Source organism: Pantherophis guttatus, chromosome 14 (genome assembly GCF_059756535.1).
Source record: "Pantherophis guttatus breed Tessera chromosome 14, ASM5975653v1, whole genome shotgun sequence".
Taxonomy (NCBI): domain Eukaryota; kingdom Metazoa; phylum Chordata; class Lepidosauria; order Squamata; family Colubridae; genus Pantherophis; species Pantherophis guttatus.
In genome coordinates this window covers 15,227,125-15,244,798 of record NC_142076.1, presented here as the reverse complement: position 1 = coordinate 15,244,798, position 17,674 = coordinate 15,227,125, and the positions used below count along the sequence as shown (strand labels likewise).

Below are 17,674 nucleotides of genomic sequence, written 5' to 3'. Positions count from 1 at the left end.
TGTGTGTGTGAGAGAGAGAGAGAGAGAGAGAGAGAGAGAGAGAGAGAGAGAGAGGAGGGGAAACGGTGAGTAATTTTATGGAGTGAAGATGTTGGCTGGTGTATCTTGTTAAGTAATTTTGCTCCTGCAGACAGGACAGCTGGACTGCAAAACCTCTCTGCAGCTGCTCCAGGCGTTTCAGTGGCATTTGGAAATTCCCAGGGAGGTGAAAGAAAGGGTTCGTTGGTCAGTTAGTCTTCTGCGGCTCCGGAGAGTGAGAGAGAGAGAGAGAAATGTCCTTCAGGTCAGCGATGGTCTACGGGTTGAATTTCTGGGCAGCTCTGTCCGCCGTCTTCCTTGCAGCCCATACATTCCCGCACACCAATATTAAAATAAGCCAAGGTGAGTTGACATATTTTGATTCAACCAATTTGAGCCAAGGCAACCCTAAATGCTTTGAGGGAGAGGTTAATGTAAGGTGCCTATTTCAGCATTGGCTGCAAAACGGATCAAAGCATCCAACTCCATTGCTTAAAGGTTGTTTTTCTTTGCCTTTGGCTTCCAGTTTTGACTTACAGGTTAACAGTGATTTCCTCTGTCTTGAAAAACGTCTGTTTTCATAGAAATGTTGAATATTTTTGAAATCTTGCACCTCTCCTTAAGGTTAAAAGTGCACGGATCGATCAGTCCGATTGTGGTAGCTCTCCTGGGTTAAATTATTTTCTAGGGTTGCAAAGTAAATTGAATTAACCAAACAGAGAGGTATGTACAACAATACGTTGTAAAAAAACTTAACCAGTGGTAAAACCAATTAAGTTTAGGTGAATGCAGCGGACAGCTATTTAACCAACCTGGTGTTTTTTTTTTTAAATTTGATTTATATGCCGCCCTTCTCTGGAGACTCAGGGCGGCTTACAATGCATTAAGCAATAGCCTTCATACTTACAATGCGTTAAGCAATAGCCTTCATACTTTTGTATATATTTATACAAAGTTAGCTTATTGCCCCCACAAACTGGGTCCTCAATTTACCTACCTTAGAAAGGATGGAAGGCTGAGTCAACCTTGAGCCTGGTGAGATTCGAACTTACAGTAATTGCAGGCAGCTGGTGTTAATCACAATACTATCAGTCTGCTGAGCCACCAGGCTGGTTAAATGTATTTCCTGAAGACTTTTTTCCATGTGATTATTTTTCATTTTTTTTTTCTTGTGTAGTTGCTTGTATTCGCCTTTTGTTTATTAAGCATTTTGTGGTGGGGTTTTTTTTTTATGGCTTTGCTTGGGGAAGATTGCTTTGAAGTCTAAATAATAATTCTGGGACTTATTTCGAAAGTTTGTGGATGTGTTTGAGGCTTGGGGTCCATCAACTCAAAGAGCTGATGTATCCAAGGGAAAAAAAACATGGTTCACCGGTAGACAAATTTGACATCTTCCCAACCTTGTCCAGATTTTGTAGGCTGGAAAAGTTATACCCATTTTTTTTCCATAAACAATGTAATCAATTCTAGAATTATATGGTACATCTAACCTTGTCCGTTTTAAGATCGGTGGACTTCTACTCCCAGAATTCTGCAGCCAGCATGTAGAAGAGTAGAAGTCCACTGGTCTTAAAATCGCCAGGTTGGACACCCCTGTTCTAATCCATAAAACAGTATCTTTAAGCATTTTCACATGAAATCTTTAAATTGCATTTCCTAATACTGGGTGGATGCAGGAGTCAAAGCTGACTCAAAGAGAAAGGATCTTTTGATAATAGAATAGAATAGAATAGAATAGAATAGAATAGAATAGAATAGAATAGAATAGAATAGAATAACAGAGTTGGAAGGGACTTTGGAGGTCTTCTAGTCCAACCCCCTGCTTAGGCAGGAAACCCTACACTACTTCAGACACATGGTTATCCAATCTCTTCTTAAAAACAGTAGATAGATAGATAGATAGATAGATAGATAGATAGATAGATAGATAGATAGATAGATGGAATAACAGAGTTGGAAGGGACCTTGGAGGTCTTCTAGTCCAACCCCCTGCTTAGGCAGGAAACCCTACACCACTTCAGACACATGGTTATCCAATCTCTTCTTAAAAACAGTAGATAGATAGATAGATAGATAGATAGATAGATAGATAGATAGATAGATAGATAGATAGATAGATAGATAGATAGATGGAATAACAGAGTTGGAAGGGACCTTGGAGGTCTTCTAGTCCAACCCCCTGCTTAGGCAGGAAACCCTACACCACTTCAGACACATGGTTATCCAATCTCTTCTTAAAAACAGTAGATAGATAGATAGATAGATAGATAGATAGATAGATAGATAGATAGATAGATAGATAGATAGATAGATGGAATAACAGAGTTGGAAGGGACCTTGGAGGTCTTCTAGTCCAACCCCCTGCTTAGGCAGGAAACCCTACACCACTTCAGACACATGGTTATCCAATCTCTTCTTAAAAACAGTAGATAGATAGATAGATAGATAGATAGATAGATAGATAGATAGATAGATAGATAGATAGATAGATAGATAGATAGATGGAATAACAGAGTTGGAAGGGACCTTGGAGGTCTTCTAGTCCAACCCCCTGCTTAGGCAGGAAACCCTACACCACTTCAGACACATGGTTATCCAATCTCTTCTTAAAAACAGTAGATAGATAGATAGATAGATAGATAGATAGATAGATAGATAGATAGATAGATAGATGGAATAACCGAGTTGGAAGGGACCTTGGAGGTCTTCTAGTCCAACCCCCTGCTTAGGCAGGAAACCCTACACTACTTCAGACACATGGTTATCCAATCTCTTCTTAAAAACAGTAGATAGATAGATAGATAGATAGATAGATAGATAGATAGATAGATAGATAGATAGATAGATAGATAGATAGATAGATAGATGGAATAACAGAGTTGGAAGGGACCTTGGAGGTCTTCTAGTCCAACCCCCTGCTTAGGCAGGAAACCCTACACCACTTCAGACAAAAGGTTATCCAACCTCTTCTTAAAAACAGTAGATAGATGATAGATAGATAGATAGATAGATAGATAGATAGATAGATAGATAGATAGATAGATAGATAGATAGATAGAATAACAGAGTTGGAAGGGACTTTGGAGGTCTTCTAGTCCAACCCCTTGCTTAGGCAGGAAACCCTACACCACTTCAGACAAATGGTTATCCAACATCTTCTTAAAGGGTGCTTCAGTGTTGGAGCATTCAGAACTTCTGGAGGCAAGTTGTTCCACTGATTCATTGTTCTAACTCTCAGGAAATTTCTCCTTAGTTCTAAGTTGCTTCTCTCCTTGATTAGTTTCCACCCGTTGCTTCTTGTCCTACCCTCAGGGACTTTGGAGAATAGCTTGACTTCCTCTTCTTTGGGGCAGCCCCTGAGATATTAAAACACTGCTATCATGTCTCCCCTAGTTTGCTATACTGCTACGATGTAGTGGTTTGAAAGTTCTGCATTGGAAAAAGACAAGCCTGTTGCTGGAAAACTATTTGTAGACATCTGTTGCCTTGCACTTTTTAACCCAGCTGATATCTCTGGATGGAGGAATGTGTGTGTATGTGTGTAGTTGAGCACCACGCAGGAGGAGCACCTTAACTGAACCTGCTCCCGTCCAGCAAGACATAATGGAATTTCGGTGCAGCAAATTGTGTGAACCCAGCGAACTGGAGTTGATTTAATGAACAATGAGTTATTGTGATGTGTGCATTCAGCCACTCAAGATGTTGGGCTAAGGATTAGCAGACAGAGGGTGAGTCTGGATGCCGAACAGAAAGAAAAGACTGAAGCAGAAAAGCCACGAAGAAGAGATGAGATTTTAGGGCATGCCAGCTAGTCAATGTCTTAATTGATGCACTTGTTATTGGCAGAAAGCAGAACTATTTTTTTAATTAATTATTTTTTTCCTAAGGCGGGCTGGAAAAATGCACCCTTTCCCTAATGCTTCCTATTTTAACGGTGTGCTATGCATTTACAGGATCTCTGCTATTGCACCTTGGGGGAGCAATTTGTGGGCTTGTCTTACGAATTGTGTCTGGATGTCTGAATAATTTCCCAATGCATCTCTGTGGAAGGTGCCACTGCTGCTGATATCTCCATTTTAAGCATACATCCTTTATGGTCTTTTTCTTTTCCTTTCCTTTGTCCCTTCTCTCTGCCTCTGCCTCTGCCTCTGCCTCTGCCTCTGCCTCTATCTCTTCTCTTTTCTTCTCTTCTCTTCTCCTCTCCTCTCCTCTCCTCTCCTCCCCTCCCCTCCCCTCCCCTCCCCTCCCCTTCCCTTCCATCTTTCTCTTCTCTTCTCTTCTCTTCTCTTCTCTTTTCTTCTCTTTTCTTCTCGTCCCTACCCTTCCCTTTTTCTCTTCTCTTCTCTTCTCTTCTCTTCTCTTCTCTTCTCTTCTCTTCTCTTCTCTTCTCCTCTTCTCTTCTCTTCTCTTCTCTTCTCTTCCCTTCCCTTCCCTTCCCTTCCCTTCCCTTCCCTTCCCTTCCATCTTTCTCCTCTCCTCTCCTCTCCTCTCCTTCCCTTCCATCTTTTTCTTCTCTTCTCTTCTCTTCTCTTCTCTTCTCTTCTCTTCTCTTCTCTTCTCTTCTCTTCTCTTCTCTTCTCTTCTCTTCTCTTCTCTTCTCTTCTCTTCTCTTCTTCTCCTCCTCTCCTCTCCTCTCTCCTCTCCTCTCCTCTCCCCTCCTGTCCCCTCCCCTTCCTACCCCTCCCCTCCCCTTCTCTCTCCCCCCAACTTTTTCAGGGTCCACCAGCAAATTGGTCCAAGGGCAGATACGTCCTTTTTCATTATCATCCTCTCCTGAGTTCAAAGCTTGATGGTTTCTTTTCTAAAGACCGTTGACAATTTAACCGGACAGGTGCTAATTAAGAGGCCGGCCCGCTTGCTTCTTCACTTCTGGCACATCCAGCCCTCAAATTCCTGGGGTCACCTTTTTGCACACCGGAGTTAATCGAATTAGCCTTACCTACTGGGGTAACTGGGGCTTGAAAATCAGACAGCCAACCCGTTCAGGTGACTCTCCTTTGCATTCCAGCCTGGAGACTGAGGAGCGTTTCCGGGAGAGGAATGCCGAGGGGTGGACGAGATAGGACAGCTTAGAAACCTCTGATTAGGATTTGAACTCAGTGCCGAATCCTCTCAGCCCATTTAGGATTCTTAGAGCCACTCAGCAAAAAGATGGTTTTCCCCAGCCTTGGAAGAGGCTGGAGAACTTGGAAACTCTGCTTTCCAAGTTGGTTTTAACCACTAAACTGTGTCCCTCAAAGGGACATGGTGGCTCAGTGGCTAAGATGCTGAGCTTGTCGATCGAAAGGTCGGCAGTTCAGCGGTTCGAATCCCTAGTGCCGTGTAACGGGGTGAGCTCCCGTGATTTGTCCCAGCTTCTACCAACCTAGCAGTTCGAAAGCACATAAAAAATGCAAGTAGAAAAATAGGGACCACCTTTGGTGGGAAGGGAACAGCGTTCCGTGCGCCTTCGGCATTTAGTCATGCCGGCCACATGACCATGGAGACCTCTTCGGACAGCACTGGCTCTTCGGCTTTGAAACGGAGATGAGCACCGCCCCCTAGAGTCGGGAACGACTAGCACATATGTGTGAGGGGAACCTTTACCTTTATGTCCCTCATGAAACAAATGAATTGGGCTTGGAAACTCTTGGTGTGCTTATCTTGCAAGAGGCAGCTTTACCTTATCTGCAGAATGGGGAATTTTTAACTTTGGCATCCTCCTGCATCTCCTTCAAGCTTGTCCTCTCTGTAATTGCACGTATTCGGATGTGTAGACTCAACAGCTGGCCCTTGTCCTATCCGACAACACGGGCTTGTGGTTTGAGAGAGGGAATGGCCTCTTGACCCCTGTAATCTCCACCCTGTGATAGCAAGCGGATTTAGCACTTGCAACTACCTATACATTCATAGCAATAGCACTTAGACTTATATACCACTTCACAGTGGTTTACAGCCCTCTCTAAGCAGTTTACAGAGTCAGCCTAGGGCCCCCCAACATTCTGGGCCCTCCATTTTACCCACCTCAGAAGGACAGAAGGCTGAGTCAACCATGAGCCGGGCAGGATCGAACTCTCGGCAGTGGGCAGAGTTCGCCTGCAATACTGCACTTTAACCACTGCGCCACCATATATGTACATAAAGCTCGTAGGAAAAATAACAGGTGTAAACTACTGCTAATTATCGCATTATTATGAACTATAAAAGAGAGTGAGGAAGAGTGGGGAGGTTTGGAAAATTACCGTAAAGCAATTTTATAAGATTCTGATCAAATTGTTCAAAATATCTACCCCTCCCCCCCTCCCCCGGCCCGTTCTGGTCTCTTGTAACAACAGATCTCAACAGTCCACCATGATAAATTCATTAAAGCCATTCTAAATGATAACTCATTAGGGCATAGAAGAATTGTTTTGGCCATCTGCTATGTAAGAAAAGTCTAAAATCCATGTGTTTTGTGTGTGTTTGTATATATACATATATACAGTATACAGTATACATATACTACAGGGGTGAAATTCAAAATTTTTTCCTTACTGGTTCCGTGGGCGTGGCTTGGTGGGCATGGCAAGGGAAGGATACTGCAAAATCTCCATTCCCTCCCCACTCTCGGGCCAGCCAGAGATAACATTTGCCGGTTCTCCAAACTACTCAAAATTTCCACTACCGTTTTTTTCCCAAAACGCCATCACTCTGCTAAACAAATAATTCCTTCAGCACTGTCAAACTATTCACTAAGTCTGCATTACTATGACTATTAATCTTCTCATCGTTCCTATCACCCATTTCCTCCCACTGCATGACTGTAACTGTTGCTGGTATCCTTACGATTTATATTGACTGTTTTCCCTAATATGATTTGATTGCTTATTGGTACTCTATGATTATCATTAAGTGTTGTACCTTATGATTCCTGACAAATGTATCTTTTCTTTTTATGTACACTGAGAGCGTATGCACCAAAGACAAATACCTTGTGTGTCCAATCACACTTGGCCAATAAAGAATTCTATTCTATTCTATTCTATTCTATTCTATTCTATTCTATTCTATTCTATTCTATTCTATTCTATTCTATTCTATTCTATTCTATTCTATTCTATTCTATTCTACTCTACTCTACTCTACTCTACTCTACTCTACTCTACTCTACTCAAGTCAAGTCAAGTCAAGTCAAGTCAAGTCAAGTCAAGTCAAGTCTAGTCTAGTCTAGTCTAGTCTAGTCTAGTCTAGTCTAGTCTAGTCTAGTCTAGTCTAGTCTATAAATCTCAGGCAGGAGAAAGAACTATATGTAGATATGCCTTGAAAAACTCTCCCATCTTTTCTCCCAAGCGTTGCCAGAGTCCATCCTGTCTTATTCCTGCCCTCTCTTCTGGACCGAATATGAAGGCTACTGTTACCGATATTTTCCCATTAATAAAACCTGGGCAGAGGCTGACTTGTATTGCGCAGAGTTTTCTATCGGATTAAAATCGGCCAAATTAGCATCTATTCACAGGTAAGAACCATCCACTCGATGGTATCTGGGTTTCCTGCTCTCCATTTGTATGGCTGGTTACAGGTAGTCCTTGACTTACAACAGTTCGTTTAGTGACCGCTTGAAATTACAACGGTACTCCAGCAACATATTGATCTTAAACCGGAGCTGTTCCTTTTGGGTTATCTTACCAGAGAAATTTAGTAAAGAAAATATATATTTGATTATACATGTAATAACGGCAGCAAGAATGGTATTTGCACAAAATTGGAAAGCCGAAAAAATTCCTACAAAGGGAGAGGTCATTAAGAAAATATTAGAATGTGCAGAAATGAGTAGATTAACATTAGCAATTAAAGGGAAGGAAGAATCTTTTTCGTGAGTAACCTGGTTGTTAAGTGAATCTGGTTTCCTCACTGATTTGGCTTGTCAGGAGATTTTATAGTGCGTCTTATAGTCTGAAAAATACAGTAGTTGTATGTCAAGGACTGCCATTATTATATTAGTGGCTAGGCCTTATAGAGTGACAGTATCTTCATTAAATTGACTTTTGGATGTCTATACTCTGTTTCCCAGAAAATAAGACCCAACCGGAAAATAAGCCCTAGCATGATTTTTCAGGGTGCTCGTAATATAAACCCTACCCCCCAAAATAAGCCCCAGTTAAGATAGTCAACAGACAGAGGCATTTAGTACTGTATTTCTCCCAAAATAAGACCTAACCGGAATTTTTTTTTTTATTTGATTTATATGCCGCCCTTCTCCGGAGACTCAGGGTGGCTTACAATGCGTTAAGCAATAGCCTTCATCCTTTTGTATATTTATACAAAGTCAGCTTATTGCCCCCACAATCTGGGTCCTCATTTTACCTACCTTAGAAAGGATGGAAGGCTGAGTCAACCTTGAGCCTTGGAGAGATTCGAACCAGCAGAAATTGCAGGCAGCTGTGTTAATAACAGGGTGCACTAAACCACTGTACTATCAAGGCTCTTGATAAATAAGCCATAATGCATCTTTTGGAGCAAAAATTAATATAAGACCTTGTCTTATTTTGGGAAAAACATGGTATATGGACCAACATCTTTCGGTATCCTTTTGATCCTTAAGGACTAGAAGACTGAACCAGTTAAATAATAATGCTTTTGACTTATTGGTGAATTTGCAGTTAATGCTACCTTTTTATCTAATTTATTAACTATAATACACTTTCCTGTAACGTGTCTGTCTGGCAGCTGGGAAGAGAATGTGTTTGTCTACGACCTTGTCAACAGCAGGGTGCCTGGGATACCCACAGATGTCTGGATGGGATTGAATGATCTTAGGCAGGTAAGAAATCTCCATTTTTTGTGGGGTCTTTGGTGCTCTCTGAGCTTGATGGTTTTCTTGAAGACGTTTCATGACCACACGAGGTGACGTCACCAGTGCTAGAAGGGAGCGGGGTTTACTCTCTGTTTATATAGTTTATTTCAGTGGTGGGTTTCAAAATTTTTTACTACTGGTTCTGTGGGTGTGGCATGGCTCGGTGGCGTGGCTTGGTGGGTGTGGCATGGGAAAGATACTGTAAAATCTCCATTCCCACCCCATTCCAGGGGAAGGATATTGCAAAACCTCCATGAGCCTTGGTGGCGCAGCAGACTAAAGTGCTGTTAAATAGCACCAGCTGCCTGCAATGACTGCAAGTTTGAATCTCACCAGGCTCAAGGTTGACTCAGCCTTCCATCCTTTCGAGGTAGGTAAAATGAGGACCCGGATTGTGGAGGCAGTAAGCTGACTTTGTATAAAAAAGAACACCGCTTAGTGGGGGACCGAAAGCCCTACTAAGCAGGTATATACAAAAGTATGAAGGCTATTGCTTAACGCATTGTAAGCCGCCCCGAGTCTCCGGAGAAGGGCGGCATATAAATCGAACCAATAACTAAATTGAACCAATAAATTCCCTCCCCAATCCAGGGGAAGGTTACTGCAAAATCCCCATTTCCTCCCAATCAGCTGGGACTCAGGAGGCAGAGAATAAATACTACCAGTTCTCAAAGCTACTCAAAATTTCCGCTACCGGTTCTGCAGAACTGGTCAGAACCTGCTGAAACCGACCTCTGCTCTGTTTATATACAATGGCCCGTTATATACTAGTGCCTTTCCCTGCCAATGTTAGTGCAGTGTTTCTCAACTTATGTGGAAATGTGTGGACTTCAACTCCCAGAATTCCCCAACCAGCATGGGGGAATTCTGGGAGTTGAAGTCCACATATCTTCTAGCTGCCGAGGTTGAGGAACAGTGTTATGGTGAGTATAATAGCTTGAGGGTTTGCAACCTCCGCTTGCATTAATGTCTGAAGACTGTGATTAAATACAGAGAGTCCAGACATATCACGGCAGGGACTGGAATCTAATTTGTATGTCTGTAATTTCCTCCTACACTGAATCAGTTGCAAGCTGGATATTACTATCAACAAAACAGACCTTCCTCTCTCTGTTTGAGGTGCTACTGTGTTTCCCCGAAAATAAGACCCTGTCTTATATATTTTTTTGGAAACCTGAAATAAGAGCTTGGCCTTATTGCCATGTGCTCAAAATCCCGATTGGGCTTATTATCAGGGGATGTCTTATTTTGGAAACAGGGTAGCAATGGCTGTTTTCAGAGGAGTCGCCATTTTGTTTTTTGCTTTTTTTAAAAAAAAAATTAATTTTTTTAAAAATATAAACATTCCATCTTCTCTTAAACAGTGTGCCGTCTAGGTACAAATATCTCTGTGGGTTAAGCATCAAAATTTGCAACATCATTCACTACATTCAGGGGTGAAATCCAGCAGGTTCTGACAGGTTCTGGAGAACCGGTAGAGACATTTTGAGCAGTTTGGAGAACCGGTAGTGGAAATTTTGAATAGTTTGGAGAACCGGGAAATACCACCTCTGGCTTGCCCCAGAGTGGGGAGGGAATGGAGATTTTGCAGTATCCTTCCCCTGCCATGTCCACCAAGCCACACCTACCAAGCCACACCACGCCCACCAAGCCATGCCCACAGAACCGGTAGTAAAAAAAATTGGATTTCACCACTGACTACATTGATATTAATTCTCTAATCTTAGTATATTGAACAATTGGACAATTGGACATAGGAAACTTATTCATTTTTCCCTCTTTACGTATCTTCTAACAAGAATATAATCATCACCGGGCTGGCTTGATCCCACTGTTTTGATTAAATTTAATTGATTTTAATTGGGTTGTTTTAAATTGCGGCCAAAAATATTTAATTATTTTTAAACTGTTTTTAAATTTTGTATGTTTTATTCTGGCTGTTCACTGCCCTGAGTCCTGCTGGAGAAGGGCGGTATACAAATTAAAACAAATAAATAAATAAATAAAATCATCATCATCATCATCATCATCATCATCCTAACAGTTATCATATTGTTTACATCTCTATGTTAACGTACTTTCTACTCTTCTTTAATCTTCTTTTATTTCCAACTTCCATTTTTATTCTCTAACCATTGACACAACAATTCCCCTATCATATAATATTCAGTTTGTTCTTTCTCCTTAATTGCCAGTGTTAATCTGTTCATTTCTGCACATTCTAATATTTTCCTAATCACATTCTCATCCATAGGGATCTCTTCACTTTTCCAATTTTGTGCGAATATCATTCTAGCCGCAGTTAATACGTGAATAATTAAATACATGTTTTCTTTTCTATAAGTTTCAGGTAACATCCCCAACAAAATTATTTCTGGTTTTAAATCCAAGCACCGTATCCCATCATAGACTGGGACCTCATCCTAAAACCTTTTTTATTAAAACCGATTTATAAGGGGCCCGAGCTTGGTTGGTTTTTCTTGCAGGTATTTCATTACCTAAACTAGCACTGATGTTTTTATCTAGTTGAGTCATGAAACCTCTGCAAGAAAGCAGCCAAGCTCAGAGACAACCAAAGACCTCTCTGCCCCAAGAATAGAATAGAATAGAAGGTAGGGTAGGGTAGGGTAAGATAGGGTAGTGTAGGGTAGTGTAGGGTAGAAGAGAAGAGAAGAGAAGAGAAGAGAAGAGAAGAGAAGAGAAGAGAAGAGAAGAGAGAAGAGAAGAGAAGAGAAGAGAAGGGAAGGGAAGGGAAGGGTAGGGTAGGGTAGGGTAGGTTAGGGTAGGGTAGGGTAGAATAGAATAGAATAGAATAGAATAGAATAGAATAGAATAGAATAGAATAGAATAGAATAGAATAGAATAGAAGGTACAGTAGGGTGGGGTGGGGTGGGATGGGGTGGGGTGGGGTGGGGTGGAGTAGAGTAGAGTAGAGTAGAGTAGAGTAGGGTAGAGTAGAATAGAATAGAATAGAATAGAATAGAATAGAATAGAATAGAATAGAATAGAATAGAATAGAATAGAATAGAATGGAAGGTAGTGTAGTGTAGGGTAGGGTAGTGTAGGGTAGGGTAGAAGAGAAGAGAAGAGAAAAGAGAAGGGTAGGGTAGGGTAGGGTATGGTAGGATAGAATAGAATAGAATAGAATAGAATAGAATAGAATAGAATAGAATAGAATAGAATAGAATAGAATAGAATAGAATAGAATTTTTATTAGCCAAATGTGATTGGACACACAAGGAATTTGTCTTTGGTGCATAAGCTCTCAGTGTACATAAAAGCTATAAGTGATCAATCATGATCATAGTCATCATAAAAATACTTTCATCATGAATCATAAGATACAACACTGAGTGATTATGATAGTCATGGGATACTAAATAAGCAATCAAAATCATGCTGTCAGGGTTCCCACCGATGCCCTAATTAGGAAACTAAATAAAACAATATAAATCATAAAGATACCAGCAACAAGTTTATAAACATAAGCAGAAAAGGAGATAGGATGAGAAAAATAATACAGCCTTAGTAAATAGTTTGACAGTGTTGTGGGAATTAGTTGTTTAGCAGAGGGATGCCATGCGGGGGAAAAAAAACTGTCCTTGTGTCTTAAAGATTAAAGATCTAATGGTTTCTTTGGCAGGAGAGCAACTTCGAATGGACGGATGGATCTCCCTATGACTACAACTACTGGGATGGGAATCAACCAGACGATGGGATCCACACTATACCGGAGGAGGAAGACTGTATCCAGATTTGGTACAGATACAGCAGTGGTAAGTGGCATGATCTGACCCTCTAAGATGCCCTCTTCCCCAACACAAACCCCTGTGCCATCAGCAACATCTGGGCAGGAAGAAGCCGAAAAAAGCCCCGAAAACGGGCCATAAAAGCCTCGAAAATGGCCCTCAAATGCCTCGAAAATGGGCCAAAAAAAGCCTCAAAAATGGGCGGAAAAAAGCCTCGAAAATGGCCCCCCAAAAAAGCCTCGAAAATGGGCTGAAAAAAACCCCAGAAACAGGCCAAAAAAAAAAAAAAAGACTGGAAAAGGGCCGAAAAAAGGCCTGAAAAAAGGGAGGCCAAAAACTTTTGTTGTTGTTGTTGTTTTCCTCTTCTAAATTTAGGTGTGTCTTATAGTCAGAAGAATATGGTATGTTAGGGTGGTGCAGTGGCTCAGTGGTTAAGATGCTGGGCTTGTCAGCTGAAAAGCTGGCCGTCCAGGTTCGAGACCCGAGCACCACACGACAGGGTGAGCTCCCTTCCTCGGCTCAGTTCCTGCCAACCTAGCATTTCAAAAGCGTGCAAATGTGAGTAGAAAAAGAGGGACCATTTCGGTGGGAAGAGAGAGGCGCTCTGTGACGTCATGCTGGCCACAGGACCACAGAAATGTCTTTGGACAGCACTGGCTCAAGGACCTTGAAACGGAGATGGGCGTTGCTCCCTATAGTCACCACCAACTCTCGACTCTTGCAGGGTCAAATCCATAGGGACTCCTTTAGCCTTAGTTATGTTAATCCCAAAATCTGGATTTTGAATCCTGGGTTGTATGTATTCTCCACCTCCCACCTGTCTGAGTCAACAGACACATGATTCTTTTTCTCCTAGCCTTGAAAAAGTCCACCATCTGTCCCTTGTTTACAAAACAGCTCTCTCTGGCATGAGAGTCAGAGATTTCTGCCTTGACACAACTACAATGTGTAAATAGGCTGCTGCTGTGGGCTGATGGCGGTTTAAGCTAAGCTTTTTACCTTTTTACTTCACGTTCCTTCATTCCTCTTTAAAAAATATAATAGGTTAACTCAATACCAAAAGGAAATCACAGAAAGAGAAAACACCCTTAAAGAAGAAACCCTTAAAAAAGGAGAAACCAAAATGTATTTTTGCAGACCTGCAGAGATCAATGAGATGCGGTGGCTCAGTGGCTAAGTTGCTGAGCTTGTCGATCGAAAGGTCGGCAGTTCAGCGGTTCGAATCCCTAGCGCCGCGTAACGGGGTGAGCTCCCGTGACTTGTCCCAGCTTCGGCCAACCTAGCAGTTCGAAAGCACGTAAAAAAAGCAAGTAGAAAAATAGGGACCACCTTTGGTGGGAAGGTAACAGCGTTCCGTGTGCCTTTGGCGTTGAGTCATGCCGGCCACATGACCACGGAGACGTCTTCAGACAGCGCTGGCTCTTCAGCTTTGAAACGAAGATGAGCACTGCCCCCTAGAGTCGGGAACGACTAGCAGATATGTGCGAAGGGAACCTTTACCTTTATCTAGATCACAGATTAAGGTCCTGGAGCTTGAATATTCATTTTTCCAGGGGGGGGGTAGCTCTCTATTAACATTACACAGGGAAGGAGCGGGCGAAGCCTTTGAAATACGAGGGGAACCTTTACTTTTACCTTAGAGATCAATAAATGGAACCCATCCTTCACTGTGGTCTCCCATGATTGATGGATGATTCATTAGTGGACGGATCTATTCATCAATACCGCAAAACACTAGTATATTGTTGGAGCCTTATGTTTGTAGAAGCCTATCTGATTCTCCCCTCTTCTCCTCCTTTTATTTATTTATTTTTTTGGTCTTTTTACAGCTTTACGATCCTGGAACGACAATAGCTGCAATCGAGAATTTCCATTTGTGTGTAAGATCCCATCTTTGGCAGCCGACTAACCAGCTTCCCTGCCCTGGAGAAATGAAACATCTGACTTCAGAACGATCAGCTGGAGCGAAATGAGTGTTTGTTTTTGGTGTTGTGTTGTGTTGTTTGGTCCTTCTCCTAGGTATCCTTTAACCAAATGCTGCACTGACTCATGTCTTCCCTCCCGAGAAATCTTTCTTGGATCGGTGCTAAAAATATATCAAAGCAGGAAAACTGACGTGGGTTGGTTTACGGCAGCCCCGAATCAGGAAGAATCCGACAGCAGCACCCTTTTCTGACTTAGCCCAAGTTTATTAAAATGCACCGGCTTTTGTGAGTTTTTGTCTTTGGGTGAGCTTAGGGTCTTATTAAAAAAAGCTTTGGTGAGCTCATGCCTTTTAATAAAGGGGGTTATAGGAGGCAGAGATGCGTGACTAGATTATTGGTGAAAGATAGCAGGAGCCAAAATATTTCTGTCTTCTGGATCAAAATGGGAGTGGGTGGGAAGAACATGTAATTCCTCTGATTGGAAAAAATAATGTGTTTTTCCTTTTTTTTTTTTTTAAATGTTCACAAGTTTAGACTGATGCAGGAATGGCATTAAAAGTTTGCCTTTCGAAAATATCCTTCCAAAGTTGGTATGGGCCAATTTAGACTAGACTAGACTAGACTAGACTAAAATAGAATAGAATAGAATAGAATAGAATAGAATAGAATAGAATAGAATAGAATAGAATAGAATAGAATAGAATAGAATAGAATAACAGAGTTGGCAAGGACCTTGGATATTTTAACTGATGTTTGTCTTGTGCTTTTAATAGGCTGTACACCGCCCTGAGTCCTTCGGGAGAAGGGCGGTATAGAAATAAAATTATTCTTATTCTTATTCTTCTAATCCAACCCCCTGCTTAGGCAACAAACCCTATACCATTTCAGACAAATTGTTGTCCAATCTCTTCTTAAAACTTCCAGTGTTGGAGCATTCACAACTTCTGGAGGCAAGGAGTTCCACTGATTAATTATTCTAACTGTCAGGAACTTTCTTCTTAGTTCTAGGTTGCTTCTCTCCTTGGTCAGTTTCCATTGCTTCTTGTCCTGTCTTCTGGTGCTTTGGAGAATAGCTTGACTCCCTCTTCTTTGGGGCAGCCCCTGAGATATTGGAAGACTGCTATCATGTCTCCCCTGGTCCTTCTTTTCATTAAACTAAACATACCCAATTCCAGCAATTGTTCTTTTATATGTTTTAGCCTCCCGTTCCCTAAACATGAAGGGTGTTACTGATATTCTTATTCCCACGAGGACAGAAATACTTTAGAAATTGTTTTTTTTTTTAATTTGATTTATATGCCGCCCTTCTCCGAAGACTCAGGGCGGCTTACAATGTGCTCAGCAATAGCCTTCATCCTTTTTGTATATTTATACAAAGTCAGCTTATTGCCCCCACAAACTGGGTCCTCAATTTACCTACCTTAGAAAGGATGGAAGGCTGAGTCAACCTTGAGCCTTGGCGAGATTCGAACCCTGCAGTAATTGCAGGCAGCTGGTCTTAATAACCAGCTTAATAACAGGGTGCCTTAAACCACTGTACTACCAAGGCTCTTGTTGAAAATATTCGTAGCTCTGGTCCTAGATTTTGGCAGTGGTCTGTTCTCCGAGCTTGCTGTTTAGCTCCTGGATGTTTCATTAGCCTGGCACTCTACCAACGGACCCATCATCAAAGAAACTGACTTTGAACCAGCATATGAACCAATAAGGAAATGAACCAGTGGTGAAATCCAAATTTTTTTACAACCAGTTCTGTGGGCGTGACTTGGTGGGCGTGGTGTGGTGTGGCTTGGTGGGCGTGGCTTGGTGGGCATGGCAGGGGAAGGATACTGCAAAATCTCCATTCCCACCCCACTCCAGGGGAAGGATATTGCAAAATCCCCATTCCCTCCCCACTTCTGGGGGAAGGATAGTGCAAAATCCCCATTCCCTCCCCACTCTGGGGCCAGCCAGAGGTGGTATTTGCCGGTTCTCCGAACTGCTCAAAATTTCCGCTACCAGTTCCCCAGAACCTGTCCGAACCTGCTGGATTTCACCCATGAAATGGACCACTCAACTACCAATCGGCAACAGAACCGACCACCTCCTCACCGGTTGAATTTCGCGCCCCACAACCAACGAGTTACACGACCAACCGACCACAAAAACACACAAGAACTATATAAACAGGGAAGAAACTGGATTTCATCCAAAACCCCACTGAAGGTGTTAACTAGCCTGGGAATGAAACGCCTGGGAACTTAAACAGCAAGCTCGGAGAATAGAAGGGTGCCAAAACAGAAGATAACAACTGCGATGAAACCAAACCAGGAGTAAAATTGAACCAAATACAGGTGGTTCTCGACCTACGACCACAGTTGAGCCCCAAATGTATGTTGCTAAGCAAGATTAGCAGATTAACAGAGTTGGAAGAAGGGACCTTGTAGGTCATCTAGTCCAACCCTCCCCGGCCCAAGTAGAAGACCCTACACCATTTCGGACAGATGGCAGTCCAGTCTCTTCTTGAAAGCCTCCGGTGATGAAGCTCCCGCAAAGATGGTGGATGAGGGAGGGGATGCCCCATTTTATGACTTTCCTTGCCACTGTTGTTAAATGAATCCCTGCCGTTCAGGTAGTAACACGGCGGTTAAGTGAATTGGATTTCCCCGTTGACTTGGCTTGTCAGAAGGTGGACCAGCAACATGAACTCAGGACCCTACCACCGTCATAAATATGAACCATTGGCCAACTATCTCAGTTTTGATCGTGTGACCATGAAAATAGTGCAACGGTTGTAAATGTGAAAAATGTTCATCCTTTTCATGCCGTTGAACCTTTGAACGATCACCAAAATGAATTAGTTGTACGCCGAGAATTGTCTATAATACAGTAAAGTTGAAAGCTTCAGAAACTGGAGACCAGGAATCTTTAATTTGGGTTTTTCCCCCCACTTTCTTGAGCATTGCAGTTCCAGAAAAGAGAACTGATTTAGGATGTCTATCTTTCGTTTTTCTTCTTGGTTTTTCCTCTTCCTGTACTGCCTCCTTGACTTCATCTTCTGCTTCTACTTTTCCTTCCTTCCTCACCCTTTCTCTGACCTTCCTCCCCTCCTTTCCTGCCCCCACCCAATGGGCTGCTAGATCTGCATGAGAGCCGATCCCCCGTGGAGAGAGCTTTCCAAAGTAGACTGTCAC

At 42.2% G+C, this 17,674-nt stretch overlaps 1 protein-coding gene across 1 annotated transcript; it reads left to right on the top strand.

Moving 5' to 3' along the window:
- The first annotated feature begins 86 nt into the window (after positions 1-86).
- On the top strand, positions 87-15,342 carry CLEC19A (C-type lectin domain containing 19A). Its single transcript, XM_087878688.1, has 5 exons — positions 87-381; positions 7,327-7,492; positions 8,704-8,797; positions 12,474-12,606; positions 14,409-15,342. The coding sequence occupies exons 1-5, from the start codon at positions 273-275 to the stop codon at positions 14,486-14,488; spliced, it is 582 nt and encodes a 193-aa protein (XP_087734814.1). The 5' UTR covers positions 87-272; the 3' UTR covers positions 14,489-15,342.
- Positions 15,343-17,674: the final 2,332 nt, after the last annotated feature.